Here is a 16,472-nt window from a genome sequence, read left to right as displayed (position 1 = left end):
AGTAACACACACACACACACACACACACATATGCATATACACACGTGTAGTTCCATTATAGGTGGGATCAACAAAGCAATAAGAACTCCATCCAGGGAGAAAAAGATATCATTTAATGTGCACAATTTCAAAAACAGATGCAAATAATTTCATGCTTTGCAGATACAATACATGCTTGGCAGATTTATATGACATGCCATCTCGAATGGATGAAACCATTTGTAACCCTTTTGTAAATTGTGTATGTTAAATGAGATGTATATGCATGTGTGTGTGTGTGTGTCAGTGTTTCTCAGCCTTTGTACCTTTGCGTAACCCTTAAAATAAATTGCATGTCTCAAGGAACCCCTGCACAAAAAAAAAATTATATCCCATATCTTTCTCATTTTTTCATCGTAGTTCACGTGGTAAATATATATTTATAAATATATACTTATATATCATGAAATTAGCACTAGATTATCTCACTCATTTTCGCGAAACCCCATGGAACCTTTTGCGGAACCCTGGAGTTCCAGGGAACCCCGGTTAGGAAACGCTGATATATATATATATATATATATATATATATATATATATATATATATATATATATATATATATATATATATATATATATATATATATATGTATTGTTGTTGTTGTTGTTATTGGCACCACCTGTGTATGAGTCTAGTTCATGTGGTGCCTCTGTGATGCTTTAACCTGACATGGTTCAGAAGGCCAAGTTGGGAATGGAACAGTCTTGGGCACTGATTGCATGGCAGAGTGAGTGGTGGCCCTGGCTGGAGTTGCCAGATCTTGCATTGCCTTTTTACTTCTTCAGTCGTGTGTGTATACATACACATACATACATGAGAACTTCTTTTAATTTTGGTCTATGGAATCCTCTCACTTGCATAGGTTGGCCCAAGGCTATACCAGAAGAAAGACACTTGCCAAAGTTCCCCTGCAGTGGGACTGAACCCAGAACCATTTGGTTGGGAAGACATAGGGTAGGTAGGGCTGTTTTTGTAGTCAATTGAATTGACTGTACGTATAGTATAAAGTATGTGCGTATGTACACTGCCATTTACAAGTATGATGTTGGGGTGTCTTGTGGGGTGGAAATTAACTCCAACACCACCAGTAAATGTTTTTCTTTTTATATTATATTAGTTTTAGTTATTAGACTGGCCATGCTAGAGCACCACACTCAAAGGAACATTTTAGTTGTATATTCTCCATTAGGAATTTTATTGAAGTGTTATGTGACAGAACAACGCAAACTACAATAATATCAACAGTATTCAAACTGTTACACACACACACACACAGAGTCTCTCTCTCACACACAAGCGTAGTGTTGTGATGACTTGAATATAAAAGCATTTTGATACAATAACCAGCTGATAACATTAAGCAGAAGATAACAGTATCTAAAGCTTTTGATTATATTAACTGGGTAATTTTTATTTTGAAAAAAGTATTTTGGACCCACACATTTTGATAACAATAACTGATAACATTTGTAATTATAATAAGTGCTTTACTATATATACCATATCCATGTTTCGGCAAGCCAGATGCTGTTACACAAACCGATTGGGCACGCTTCCTTGGTATTAGCAATACACTTTTAAATTACTTACGCATGCACACACACACACACACACACCTATATACACTGCCACCACCACCAGCAGCTACTAGGCACAAAGCCAGCACTTTTCAAGTGTGGGAGTTAATTTATTTGTTTCAGTCATTTGATTGTGGCCATGCTTGAGCACTGCCTTTAGTCGAACAAATCGACCCCAGGATTTATTTTTTTGTAAGCCTAGTATCCCCCATAACTGCTAAGTTATGGGGGACATAAACACACCAACATTGGTTGTCAAGCGATGGTGAGGGGAGGAGACAAACACAGGCATGCAAATACATGCATACATACACACGTATATATATATATATATATATATATATATATATATATATATATATGTATATGATGGGCTTCTTCCAGTTTCCGTCTACTAAATCCACTCACAAGGCCTGAGACAGTTGGACTGTACCTGGAACCATGTGGTTGGGAAGCAAGCATCATATTTATATTTGTTTTTATTTGTTTATTATACATTTTTATTTATTTCATTTATGTATTTATATTTGTTTGTTATATATTTTTGTTTTATTTATTATATATTTAATTTTGTTCTTTTTTATTTTTGTGTTTCAGTTTGGAGACGTGGGCGCTGTGAAGAAGGATGAGATAGCCACAGACCTCTTACAGACGGACAGCATTGTCAAAGACATCAAAACTGTCTACTCGGAAGGAATAATGAAGTCTGTGAACGGGGACAATGGTTTAGCAGACTTTGATAGAAACCAACTTTCGTTTCCAACCAACTTGTGCTCAGTGGCGCCAAACAATGATCCTATCAACAGATTGCAGGTTGTCGACAATATGTATTTCCCCAATTATCACAGAGACAACACTGGAATGACCAATTATCATCGAGACAATAGCAACATTAGAATGGCAAATTCTCATTGGGATAGCAGCAACATCGGAATGGCAAATTACATGGAAAACAGCACCCTTGGTATGGTTAATTCTCATATGGAGAGCAGGAATTTTGGAATGGTCAATTCTCACAGGGAAAACAGTAATTTTGGATTGGCCAATTCTCATAGGGAGAACAGTAATTTTGGAATGGTTAGCTCACATATGGAGAACAACAATTATGGAATGGTGAATTCACACATGGAGAACAGGAACTTTGGAATGGTTAGTTCTCATATGGATAACAGTAATTATGGAATGGTCAATTCTCACATGGAGAACAGTAATTATGGACTGGTCAATTCTCATAGAGAGAACAACTTTGGAATGGTTAATTCTCATCTGGAGAATAGGAACTATGGAATGGTCAATCCTCATATGGAGAACAGTGCATACAGAATGACCAATCCTCATATGGAAAGCAGCAACTTTGGAATGGTCAATCCTCACATGGAGAGAAGCACCATTGGCATGGCTAATTCTCATATGGACAGCAGCAGTATTGGAATGGCTAATACTCATATGGAGAGAAATGATATTGGAATGGGAAGTTCCCATATGGAGAGGAATGACATTGGAATGACCAGTTCTCATATGGATGGTAGCAATATTGGAATGGCCAATTCTGAGACAGAGAGTAGTTCCATTATTGGTTTGGCCAATTCTCATCTCGAAAGCAGTATTGGAATGGTTAATTCTAATGTAGAGAGCAGCGGTCTAGGAATGGCCAATTGTCATTCTGAGAGGAGCACAATTGAAGAGGCCAGTTCCGATATGGAGAGGAACGATATTGGATTGGCCAGTTCTCATATAGAGAGGAGCGATATTGGAATGGTTAACGCTGATGTAGAGGACAGCACAGTTGGAATGACCAGTTCTCCTGTGGGGAGTAGTGACAGTGAAATGACCGGTTCTGAGAAACAGAGCAACAGTGGAACTGGAATGGTTGCCACAGGATCTTTCTCTCCTCTCAGTGCTGTGGCCCTCACTACTACTACTACTGCTACTACTACCACCACTGCCACAACCACCATTACCACCACCGCCACCACCACTCCCATCATCACTTCCACCACCACCATCACCACTGCCCCCACCATCACCTCTACCCCCACTACTACTATGACAGCTGTCACTTTCTCTGGTGCTGTTTCAACTGAACCAGTCTTTAACAGCAGCAGCAGCCCTAGCTACATCAACATCAGCTTTAACTGCACCAATACCACCACCATCAACACAGGTAGTAGCTGCACTGCCACCACCACCACCACAACCGCTAGCTGCCCCACCACCACCACCACCACCACCGGCCCCATCGACAAAGACAGCAGTAACATCATCAGCATTGATAGCAACACCTGCAACAACGATGACAGCGACTGCAACAACCAAGGCCTAGACCCTCCAATTGCGACCATTGCTGCGGTTTACTCAGGGGATGTTGTTACAGAGGTTGTTAGAGATGCTCTGTTCTCTCCGATAACTTTCGCTGGAGACACATGCAACAGCAGTGGTGATGTGACCAACTGCAGCAATAATGCAGGTAACAACAGCAGCAACAGCAGCAGTAGTAGTAGTAGTAGTAGTAGTAGTAGTGACACTGGTGGCAACGGTTATCCCCAAATCAGCGATATAGGCCTTTATGATAACAGCAATGCTGACGAGAAGGGGGTGGAGGGAGTTGGCGAGGGCAGTGACCAACCCCGCTTGCTGTCGTGTACGCCGCCCCCTATTTTGACGTGCGTTGAGAACATGAAAATGCCTGCTGCCACAGCAAGTCCTCCACCGTCTTCTCCACCAGAGCCTTTGTTCACCGTTCTTAAGAGCAGCCAAGAGAGCATGAAACCCCCTTCCCCAAAACCCGCGTCCCCGAGCCCTGCACCTGTGGTGCTACCCTCACAGACTTTCATCACGAGTTTCCTTACTAAAATGACTGACACAAAGACACAAGGTCCCAGCAGTAGTGGTGGTGGTGGTGGTGATAATGAAAACGATGATGGTGGTGATGGTGGTGGTGATGGTGATAGCTCACCGGTGGGAGACCTTGAATGTCCTGCTGCTGTTTCCAACACCTTGACACAACCGGAGGAAGACTTTGGAGACGACAGTGCTCTTGTTATTTGTGTTTCTGATTCTGGAGTAGAGGGCAGCAGCAGCAGCACCACCACCACCACCACCACCACCACCACCGCCAGTAGCAGTAGTAGCAGCAGCAGCAGCAGTAGCAGCAGCAGCAGCAGCAGCAGCAGTAGTAGTAGTAGTAATAATGATGATAATAATTCTCTCCTTATTGCCACAAAGGCAACAGATGAGAAGACATCACAGAAACAGAACGACACCGACACCACCACCACCACCACCACCACCACCACCACCACCACCAACAACAACAACAGTGTCAGCAACAAAGCTAAAGGCATCAACAGCAACCACAGCATTGCCAAAAGCAGCAGCAGCAGCAGCAAATGTAAAACTAAAATTAAAACCAATGATAATAATGATGATAATAATAATAATAATAATAATAATAATAACAGCAGCAGCAGGAAAAGTGTTATGACTAGTCTGAAGGATGGTGCCAGTAATGATAAAGAAAGTGCGAGGAAGAACGAATTAGAAAGTCTGTTTGTATCTTCTCCATTACTAGCCTCTTCATTATCATCCAAACCACTGTCATTGCAACACCAGCCTACCCCACCACTACCGCCAGCTCTCCCGCTCCTTCTCGTTCCCCAACCAACACAACCCTTGGATGTTATTGCATCAGAAGGGAAACGTGAGGAGACGCTGGTTACCGAAACCAAGGTCAGTCAACAGACTTCAAGAACTTCCCCTGTTTTTAGTGCCCTTGCTAACTGCCCCACCAACCTACAGAAGCATGACACTAGTCTCACTGAGAAACAAGCTCTCTCTGCTCCACCTCCTCCTCCTCCTCCTGTTGCTGTTTCATCTTCCTACAGTCCGTTACACATTTTACCTGAGGTCTCCACCTCTGACACACGTTCCTCCCCTCCTACAACGCCACCATCTTTAACTCCTGCTTTTCAGCTCCCTTCCTCAGGATTACTGCCGGCTCCAGTAGATCAGGTGAGCAAGCCGACCCCAAAAGCCCGGAAATCAGGTACCCCAGCTAACCAATCAAACCATTATGTAAAGACTGTCAACCTTGCCCCGATTGCCAATATCAGAATTAAGTTACCTGTGATTGAAAATTCTTACAATTCCTCACCAAAATCTCCCCCCGCAAGCCCCTTAAAGATCAGCAAAGTGAATTCCTCGAAATTTGATTTCCCTGATAAGGACGAACCCCTTTCCCTGTCTGACTCGGAAAACAGTCGATCTAAGAGCATCCGTCCTCGGAAAAGACGGTGGGGTACATACGATCTCCCTAACAAAAAACGGAAAAAAATTTTTAAACGTAACAATGAAAATTCTGGTCAGGACGACATGGACGATGACGATGACGATGATGAAGATGATGATGATGATGTTGTCTCGCGAGATGGTGAAGATTTGCCAGAGAAAACCCCTTCTTTAGAGCCAGTCGAGTGTGATACCAAAAAGACAATTAACACTGCAAGTCCTGTAATAAAAAACTCATCCACTATTTTGGAACTGTTGACTAAAAAGAGTCACACGGTGGCCACCGCTAAAGAAGAGAATTCTGGCCCAATCATGCCACATTTGCGGCGAAGTAGGGTGCCGTCTCAGCACAGAAGATCTTCGACAAAAAGTGGCCATACTGGCAAGACTGTTGCAGAACTTCTTCGAGAAAGCCAGGCCAAACAACTGGCTGCTAAAGAATTTCACAACACCACAGCAGCACATCAATCGGCGCCTTATCTACTCAAAGAAGCAGACAGAGTTATAGATATTACGGTAAGTTCCTTTTTGCTATTCTATTTACAAAGAAGTTGTTAATCCTTTATGCAAAATGCATGGAAATGGAATTGTTTCAGCGTTTGGAAGGATTGTTTGTGTCTACAAAATGGGGCAACTTAAGACGTGCGACCAAAATCTAAACATGTTATTCATTTAGATTTTGTAATAGGTGCAGAAGTTTACTTCCCACACACACAGTTTTGGGTTCAAGTCCAACTGTGTGGCACCTTGAGCAAGTATCTTATACTATAGCTCTGGGCTGCCCAGTCAACACTCCGATCATAAATAACACTGTTTTTCTTTCGATCAATTTAAAAATTAATGAAGTTTATAGTAAAATAACTTTGTTGATATTAAGCTGATGTTTGGGACATAAATTGAGTTGGAATTTTAATGGTAAGTTTTAATTTAGATAAATTTAAAGCAGTTTATACGATAGACCTAAGGGCAATCTTAGGTGGGTTGGTATGAAAAGGGTTAAATGATGATGAATATGGTTATTGGTGGATCTGTATTGTTTGGCAATGAGGAGGATTCAGTTGTTGAATCAACAGTTACCTGTCCCTGAAGTGTGTGTGGGGTGGGTGAAGTTAGGGGGGAGGGTCCTTATTTAAGGCTTGTCCACCTAGAAGCAAATAGTCAATAGCTCCCCCCCTCACTCCAGTTTAAACTTTAACCTCGTCATTGACCTTTCATATCTCCACTTTGTTTCCACTGACAACAAAAAACCACAACCATGTCACATCATAAATATGTATAATGGAGGACAGTGGTGGTTACCCCTCCCCCACCGTCCACCCTTCTCTTTGCACTTTGACTGACCTACACCTCTCTCTGCACATGCTCACTCTGACCTTTCCCCACCACCCTCTACCCACACATCCACATTCAGCCCTACCACCTCCTCCTACTTCACCTCTTACCTCACTTCCTGTCTCACCCCTTATATCATGTCCTCCTCCTCACTTCCTCCTACCCACAATCCATAGATTACAGCTGAGACAACTCTCCTCTAGACATGGCAGGGATGGTATTTCTTCCAAATCTTTCTCTGTCATCACACACACAAGTAAGCACATTGGTGCAAAATAAAGTGGAAAGAAAAAAAAAAATAATAATACTGGAATACCAAAGGTAGAGTAAAGTACTATTTTATTAAAACTGAAAAAAATCTTCACAAACTGGGTGCTGCTACAAGTTTCACATCACTCATCAGACAATTATGTTAAGCAGTGACATGAAACTCACCACTAACAACACACTTTGTGAGGATTGTTTCAGCTTCAATAAAATAATATATATAAGGCTGTATATATATATTGACATACATGTATGTTCATATTAATGTGTGTGTGTGTGTGTGTATATATATACAGTAGTCCCTCACCATATTGTGGTTCACCTGTCGCCTTTTCTTATTTAAGCTTACATCGATTCCTCTGTGGGGGTGTTTTCCATTGTATAATAAAATATATACAAATTATGAGAATAATAAAAAAAAATATACAGTACAGTATTGTTTCTACTTTGCGGATTTTCACCTATCGGGAGGCGGGGTTTGGACTGAAGGGGTTTCTGTTTATACAAATGGAATGTTGTAATAAATATAAGGTTTAATCTACATGATTTCTTTTTCTTTCCAGCATAAAATGGATGACTGTGGGAAAGGTAAGTTTGACTTATACACTCGCACATACACACACCTGTTATATACACTGTTTTACCTCTTTATACATCCTCGCTCACCATCTACATAGTATAACAAGATGTCTATATATTTTTATCTTTGTACATTTCTTTGTTTAATATTAATTTTTGTGTGCTTATGTAAGTTAGAAGGGGATCTTAATTTGATCCACTTCCTGTTGCCAATCCTTGTCTTTCAAGCAAGACATTTAAAAAAATATTTCATGAGTTTTCAAAAGCCCAGACTGACTGGTTATTAACATTACCATTATTTTGCTCAGAGAAACCATGGGAAACCATGAAATATCAACATTATCATTCACAGACACACACACACACACACACACAGTATGCTTCCAAAGAGTTTCTGTCTACCACTTCATTCGCAGAGCAGTATTCAACCTGGTGCATTGTAGAGGACATTTGCCCAAGGTATCATGCAGCGAGATTGAACCTGAAATGATGTGGCTGGGAAGCACATTTCTTAACCACTTAGCCATGGGTCGTGTTGCCATAGGGAAATATAATCTTACTTGGCAATGCAGGATGATTGGCAACCAGAAAGGCACCAGGCTGTAGGAATTCTTACCTCAATGAATTCTGTCTGATCCATACAAGAAGAGGAAAATGGGAAGTTGAAGCAATGATGATGAAGTTGTTGATGAAAGATACAGGAAGAACAATTGAGCATATCCCTTGGTGGCTGGCGATATGTGCATCTCGTATCACGAGCAGAAGTAGTGGAGGAGCATCATAGCCATGTGTTGAGAGGAATTCTTTGGGGTTTGGATAATTCACCTTTGGAAACATGGGTGTTCTGTTCATCATCCTTAAACAAACTTTTTGAGCAGCATGGGTTACACAACCTGAAGAAAATTCTATCTGGGCCCACACTTGCAAGGTCATGCCCTCTTTATCTTGATATGAGATCACCATGTTGCACACATACGGTTGTGATGCATGTGCCTGGTGTACCCTTATCAGATGGGTAGTCATAACGGGGATACTGGGCTTTGTATAAATATACTTCAATGGTGTGTGCTGCTCTCTCATGCAAAATAATAAAAATAATAATAATAATAATAATAATAATAATAATAATAATAATAATAATAATCTTTCTAACTTTGGCACCAAGCCTGCAATTTTGAGGGGAAGAGGCAAATCAACTACATTGATGTTAGTACTACTTTATGTTATCCTTATTTCATGGTGAGATGAAAAATAGTTTGGCCTGTCAGCATTTGAACTCAGAACGTAAAGTTAGAAGCAATGTTGCTAAGCAGTGCAAGTAATTCTGCCAACGGAAGCATCTCTGGTTTTAGTGATGTGTGTGTTTGTGTGTATGCTTATGTCATTGTTAGGTATGTGGCTTGTGTATATATGTGTATACTGCTAGAGTTTAGTGACATGTTTTATGTGATGTGTGTATGTGTGTGTGTGTGTGTGTAAGAAAGATATATTTAGAGTGTGTGTTTCTCTGTTCTTGATCTCCGCTGTATCTTAGCCATGATTCTTCCCAACCTGCCTTTCCATAGAATCTTCTCAATCGACACTGCACCTCACCTCTGCAATTCTTTATTCCACAGAGAACAGTGGCAGCAAATTACCTGAGTTAAAAAAAAGTAAGTTACTGCGTTTGGTCCTTTGTTAGAGTTGGATTGGTTGTGGAGAGGTAGAGTTAACTGTCTTGATTAAGGAAACTTCAACTCTGTGTGTGTGCATGTACACATACACACATTATCGTTCTCTCTCTCTCTCTCCTCCTCTCACTCTTGGTGGAGTCTCCTGTCTTAAATGGCTGATGAGGGGTCTGCAACTTCTTGCTGAATGACCTGCCCAAATGATTTGTTTATAGGGATCAAATGTTTGTGCTGTGCATTGACTTCCTGCATGAAGCTGACATGACCCGTACAGGTGGCACAGTGTGCCACACGTCATGTCAAAGTGATCACAGAGCAATGTGGAAATGAAGTGTTTGCTTAACCCTTTAGCTTTTAAACTGGCCATATCCAGCCCAATTGTTCTACCTGTTTTATGTTCAAACCAACCAGATTCAGCCTCTCACACCTACCCTACAATGTCACTAGAAGCAAACAATCACATCATTGAAATCTTAAAGCTACGAGATAATCCAGGATTAATTCAAGACAATGTAAATAAATAAGTATTGCACTTGACACAAGTAATCTGAATGCTGAAGGGTTAAAAACACACACATCTCCTGGTCCCGTAATCAAAGCCTTAATGTTGTGACCCTGTGTGCAGCACCCTAGCCACTAAGTCATACACCTTCGCTTTAGAGACAGGTCAGGGTCAAATCCCTGGAGAGCTTCACAGACATATTTGCTGTGATGGTCTGAACCATGTTCTGTCCAAATCGTGCCCCACCAGCCATTCCATCAACGATCTAGAGAATGTCTTCAGTTCTTAAGACTCCCGTTTGGTTTAAGATTATCTACAAGCACTGCTTCACAAATGTGTTTGCTATGATGTGATTATTCTCCATTCCATCACATTCAGCCCTGGCTGTTCCACCAGCCAGATGTCTCCAGTTCTTAGACTTGTGGTTTTCGGTTTTAAATTCTTCTAGAGATCCTTCTATTCATGTTGTTGGTTTTTTTTTTTTGTTTTTAAAAAATGGTTTCCATTCTTTTGTTTCCAGGTTTACAGAATATTTCACCAAAAACTGTGGTTTTGGGATCAAAATCAAACACTGTTAAAAATTCAACAAAGGTTAGTATCCTTGTTGTTGCCATTTAGAAATCTCTCTCTCTCTCTCCTCTCTTTCTCTCTTCTTTGCATGTGTTTCTCTCTCTCTGTCTGTCTCTCTCTCCTCCTCTGTCCATCTCTGTTTTTCTCTGTCTCTCCTCCTCTGGTCATCTCTCTCTCTCTCTCTCTCTCTCTCTCTTTCTCTCTCTCTCTCTCTCTCTCTCTCTCTCTCTCTCAACTTTTCTCAATCCATGTCACACTCACTGAAGCCCCTAAACATGTTCTGACTCATCATTAGATTTAAAAACATCAGTTAGAATATATCGAAAAAAAAACAAAAACAAATTTAGCATTAAAATCGTTTTGAAACAGAGAAATGCTTTGCTGTAGAGGAGTTGCACATGTACTGGTGCAGCTGCACACGAAAAACATTCTGGTGCATTGTGGACCCTGTGAAATGGACCCTTCTATGCTGCAGTTCATCATCATCATTGTTTTAACATCTGCTTTTCCATGCTTGCACAAGTTGGATGAAAGATGTTGAGACAGATTTTCTATGGTCAGTTGCCCTTCTTCTTGCTAATCCTCACCTGTTTCTAGACACACTAATATTTCCCTGTGGCCAGAAGTATTTCTCCTGGAAAATCGGGAACAAAAGACACTGTTTGTGTATGACAGGAAGATACAAACATATATCTGCACATGCATACACACACGTGGGGAGCTTCTTTCAGTTTCCATCTCTGAAATCCACTCACAGAGTTTTTGGTCTCCATGAACAAAACCTCATTTTGTTTTTTACAATGTCTTTTCCTCCTACTGCACTGAACTGTATTAATGCCTGGGGATATGTTAGAGGTTGGTGATAGGAAAGGCATGTAGATGCCAGATGGGGGTAAAAAAAAAGAAGAAACCGAAGGTAGGGGCACTTTGTAAGTTGCCTGAAGGAAATGGGTTGAAATGAGCAGCAACTCCGTCCACCCATTTTCTCTAGCTGCTGTCCTTTGGAGAGTTGTGAGGGTAGAGTCCTCACGTACCTCCTCCATTCGCTCCTATCAGAAGAAAATGTCACTTGGATTCCCAGGCTTGACCGACTGAGGCTTTGACTATTATCCAACCACCTCGTTCTTGGCTTACTCTTAGGCTTCCTATTGGTTGGCTCGGCTTGAAGAATCTGTCTTGCAATTCTTTCCTCTGACTTTCTAATCACTTGTTTGTTGTACTGAAGCTGTGACCTCTCAATACGGAGAAGTAGAGGCACCACACGGGGAGACTCCTTCATCTCTGGTCTATGCACCTTGTTGAATAACTTCACTACAGAAATCCTGCAGAGGAAACCCACTATGGTCGCTTATATTTGCGATTGTGCTTTTTGAGAAATAGACTGATGCAAGAGAAATAGTGGACTCTGTACTCTTCTCACAGACAACATCTCTGTGATATGATAAGACATGATAAGATATACTTAGCTTATGGAGTAAACAAGGTGGTGATAGGAAGGCCAACTTGATACGGAACCTTGACAGAAATGCTGTGAAACCCATCCAACATCTGTGAGCATTGCAGAAGATAGACGTCCCTAACGGCAACACTTTCTCTGTGTGGTATTTACACATACACACATGTACGCACATACACACACACACGTGCATGCACACATGCACTAGTTCAGGCGTGGCTGTTTGCTTATGAAGTTTACTTCCCAACTACATGGTTTCAGGTTCAGTCTCACTGCATGACAAATTGCACAAGTATCTGCTAATGTGTTACTATAGTCCTGGGCCAAGTAATGCCATATAAGGGAATTTCACAGATATAAATTGTAGAAGCTTGTCTCAGATGTGTGTGTGTGTGTGTGTGTGTGCGTGTGTGTGAAGTGTTTGGTGTTAGGAAGAGCATCCAGCTGTAAAAACCGTGCTAAAGGAGACTTAGTACCTGGTGCATCATTCTGACTCCTCTGGTCTTGTCAAATCGTCTGACCCATGCCAGAATGGTAAAATGGACGTTAAATGATGGTGAGGATGATAAGGCTATATGTGTGTATCTGTGTGTCTCAGAAGTTACCTGTGCATGACTTGGCATTGCAGGGTACCATTCAAACAAAATGGTAAACGGTATTTACTTATGTTGTCAACTTTATAACTTTCGAAGACCTCAGGAATAAATAATGTTCCTCACTTGAAAAACAGGTAAGTGTTGGTGACAGGGAGATCCTCTGGCTGGTCAAAATCTGCCTCAAATATGTCCCCTTTCAACCCGTGTTTATTTGGAAAAAAAAAGCAATGGTCACCCACCCACCTACCCACCCAGACAAACAGACAGTATCTCCATCCCCTACAGACAATTGGATTTCTCAGTGAAAGAAGGATTCATATCTTTCATTTTTTCTTTTTATTGGTCTCTGTTAATTGAACTGGTACCACCCTGGGGCACCACTTTCAAAGGTTTTAATCAGATCGACCTCAGTATTTAGTCTTGTTATTTGGCGAATATCTTGGTTTAGGGATTCAGATTCGGGTCTGTCGAAGGAGTTAGCTCCCCTTGTGGCGTTTATTTCACCTGTGTATTTGTGACAGTAAGCGCGCGCGCACGCTGGTCAACCCGAGGCCGTGGAGCAACAGGTTTGCCCAAGCTGGCTGCTCTGTGCTCGGTTGTGATTCTCTGACAGTTTCGTTGTTATTTTTTTCTTTCTTTTTTTCCTGCTTAGTACTTGCCTCCCTTCTCTAACTTCCATTAGTTCCAGTAGTCTGCAGTTGCTGTTGCTGTTGTTGTTTATATAAATGGGGATGTAATTCAGCTATAATGGACTCTACCACTGTGTGTATGTGATACTGAATGTTAGCCAAATTGGCAGATCCTCTTTGGATTTCAGAGAATAGATATCTTCAGGTTTCTCTTGTTGTTGTTTTGGCTCATTTATTATCCTACATGGATTTTTGTCGCATTGTAAGACTCTTTTTTTGAGGCTGCACACCAAACACATGCCACATTATAACACTCGTTAATCTTACGATATCTGTTGTTGCTGTTTTTGTTGTTGCTGTGTCACCTTGTCATCTTTTCCTATCTTTTATATAAAACATTTCAACCCTTTTGATATCAAATAAAACATTTGACCCCTTTTGATATCAACTTTACTAAGACTGTTCCTGATCCTAGGATACAAACATCATGTTATAAAATGATCTAAACGAAACCCTTGCATAAAAAAGTTCCAAACACAAGATTGATTATGACAAAGTTGTTGTATTAGATTCCTTATTATTTCCAAAATCAAATTGAAACAAAGGCAGATTATTCCAGTAGAAATATGGTAGGCTGATACTTATTTCAGCTCTGTTTGCAGCTTATATTTATCTCTTTAATCTTTTTAATACCAAGCTGTCTGAGAGTGTCCCTGGAACCATATTATAAACTTCCTGTTTTGAAGTGATCTTAATTAAAACCTTCCATCAAAACTTCATGTTGATTATGTTCCAAACACCAACTTATTAACGACAAAATTATTTCACCAAATTCTTCATTATTTTAAAAATTAATTAAAACTGTGGCAGTGTGTTTCAATATAGCTTTGTTAACAAAACGGTTAACAAACTCATTAATGAACACAATTATTTGTTTATAGAATATTTCTGTTTATTTGGAAGATTGATCTTTGATGTAGTTTGGCCTTTCTGTTCAGTTCTGTAACTTCTTTTCTGGATTTATATCCTTAGGTGTAATTAACCGTTGGGCTACAACTCTAAATGAAGCAGTTTCTATGTTGTTTCTTGATAATGCTAGAAATAGCTGCCTAATCTCTCTTAAATTCCTTCTTAGTATCTTAGGTCAAAGTGGAGGTGCATGGCTTAGTGGTTAGAGTGCTGGACTTACAATTGCAAGGTTGTGGTTTCAGTTCCCGGATTGGGTGGTATGTTGTGTTCTTGAGCAAAACTCTTTATTCCACATTGCTCCAGTTCACTCAGCTGGTGAAAGTGAGTGACCCTGTGATGGACTGTCATCCCATCCAGGGAGGAATATATATCCACCTGAGGCACTTGGAAACCCACCTTCTGCCCCTTTCAAAGTAATGGGGACTAACCATCTTAGTTAAAAGAAGGTCAAAAAATAGTAAAGTAGGGATGGTCATGGCTAGGATGTTTTTGATCACAGGTCTGCTGGATCAGTGCTGACCTGCATCTAAACAACAACAATCATTCAAGTTGACAACTTCAACATTGTCTCTTTTTTCTTCTACACTGTGTTTCTCTTGTAGAAGCCAGCAGCAATAACAACAACAGCAGCAGCGCCACCTTCGAGCCCCTTAACGACGTCCACAACGACGACGCCGACGACAATCACGACGACCACCAACACCACCTCCTCCATCACAAGTACTTCCAGTTACCGCACACTGCCCAACCCCCCCACAACACCCATTAATGTGGTTATGACCAGCGAGGGAGCGAAAGTATCGATCCTTGGCCAAATGGTTGCTGCTGCTCCTATTTATTCCACCCCTTCGACATCGTTGACGTCCCCTGGCCTGAGGTCACTGCTGGGTCCCAACACTGTAGCATTACCTCCTACCCCACCAAAAACACTTGAAAACAACCATTTAGTGTTGAATGAAGTGGTGTCTGCCAAAGGAAATAGGGTAAGTAAAGCTGGCTTATATCTCCCTCTTTACATTTATTTGACTGTCAGACACGGCATGGAGTATCAGCTACTCACCATCAAGTCCGGAGTTCAAATCTGTTCAATGCTCTTTCATTCTGTTTCTCAGCAAGTCACTTCATTTTACATTCTCTTTTCAGTTCACTTCTTGGCATTTCAGTACCTTGTTCAGTTCTCAGTATAAAGTACCCTGTTCAGTTCTCAGTATAAGGTACCCTGTTCAGTTCTTAGAATTAGGGTACCCTGTTCAGTTCTCAGTATTAGGGTACCCTGTTCAGTTTTTAGTATTAGGTTACCCTGTTCAGTTCTTAGTATTAGGGTGTACCCTGTTCAGTTCTTAGTATTAGGGTACCCTGTTCAGTTCTTAGTATTAGGGTACCCTGTTCAGTTGCACATACTTCTTCGTGCCTAGCAGAGTTTCTTGAGGCAGATTTTCTTTGGCCAGATGCCCTTCCTGTCACCAACCCTCCCGTTTCCAACCAAAGTGGTAATATTTCCTCGTGGCTGGACATGTTTTCATGGATGTCTGGAAATGTATGATGTTGCTTGTATGATTATGTAAACACACATATACATTAATATATATATATACACACACATATACATTAATATATATACATACACATACACACACATTAATATATATATATATATATATATATATATATATATATATATATATATATATATATATATATATATATATGTATATATATTGTGTGTGTATGTGTATATTTATTTAATTTGCAAACAACAGGAAAAGTACTTGGCATATTAATTATTAGCAGCGGGAGCAGTATGAGTTCTGAAAAGCATTTTGTAAGATCTTACTTAGCATGCATATACTATTGAAAGCCATAAAACTGAGATATTTGTCTTGAGAAATGTTAAAAAGCACAGAAGTGTATCAGCAGCAGATGAAAAATATTGAGCAGCAGCAGTGGAATTGTTAGATCCAGATTTCTGCTTCTTTGAATATCATCAGTAGTAAGCA

At 40.6% G+C, this 16,472-nt stretch overlaps 1 protein-coding gene across 5 annotated transcripts in view; it reads left to right on the top strand.

Moving 5' to 3' along the window:
- Positions 1-16,472, top strand: part of LOC106867354 (uncharacterized) — a 67,791-nt gene that overhangs the window by 31,485 nt on the left and 19,834 nt on the right. For 3 of the 5 annotated variants that reach the window (XM_089338777.1, XM_089338776.1, XM_089338775.1), the window contains exons 2-6: positions 2,216-6,421; positions 8,068-8,092; positions 9,700-9,735; positions 10,776-10,846; positions 15,078-15,458. In XM_089338777.1, the coding sequence (XP_089194903.1) occupies positions 2,216-6,421; positions 8,068-8,092; positions 9,700-9,735; positions 10,776-10,846; positions 15,078-15,458 (4,719 nt within the window). The remainder of the gene's footprint in view (positions 1-2,215; positions 6,422-8,067; positions 8,093-9,699; positions 9,736-10,775; positions 10,847-15,077; positions 15,459-16,472) is intronic. The other 2 variants (XM_089338778.1, XM_089338779.1) reach the window with 1 other exon arrangement.

This window comes from Octopus bimaculoides, chromosome 21 (genome assembly GCF_046866305.1).
Source record: "Octopus bimaculoides isolate indiv1 chromosome 21, ASM4686630v1, whole genome shotgun sequence".
In the NCBI taxonomy this organism is placed as follows: Eukaryota; Metazoa; Mollusca; class Cephalopoda; order Octopoda; family Octopodidae; genus Octopus; species Octopus bimaculoides.
This window is presented reverse-complemented; position numbering and strand designations above follow the sequence as displayed.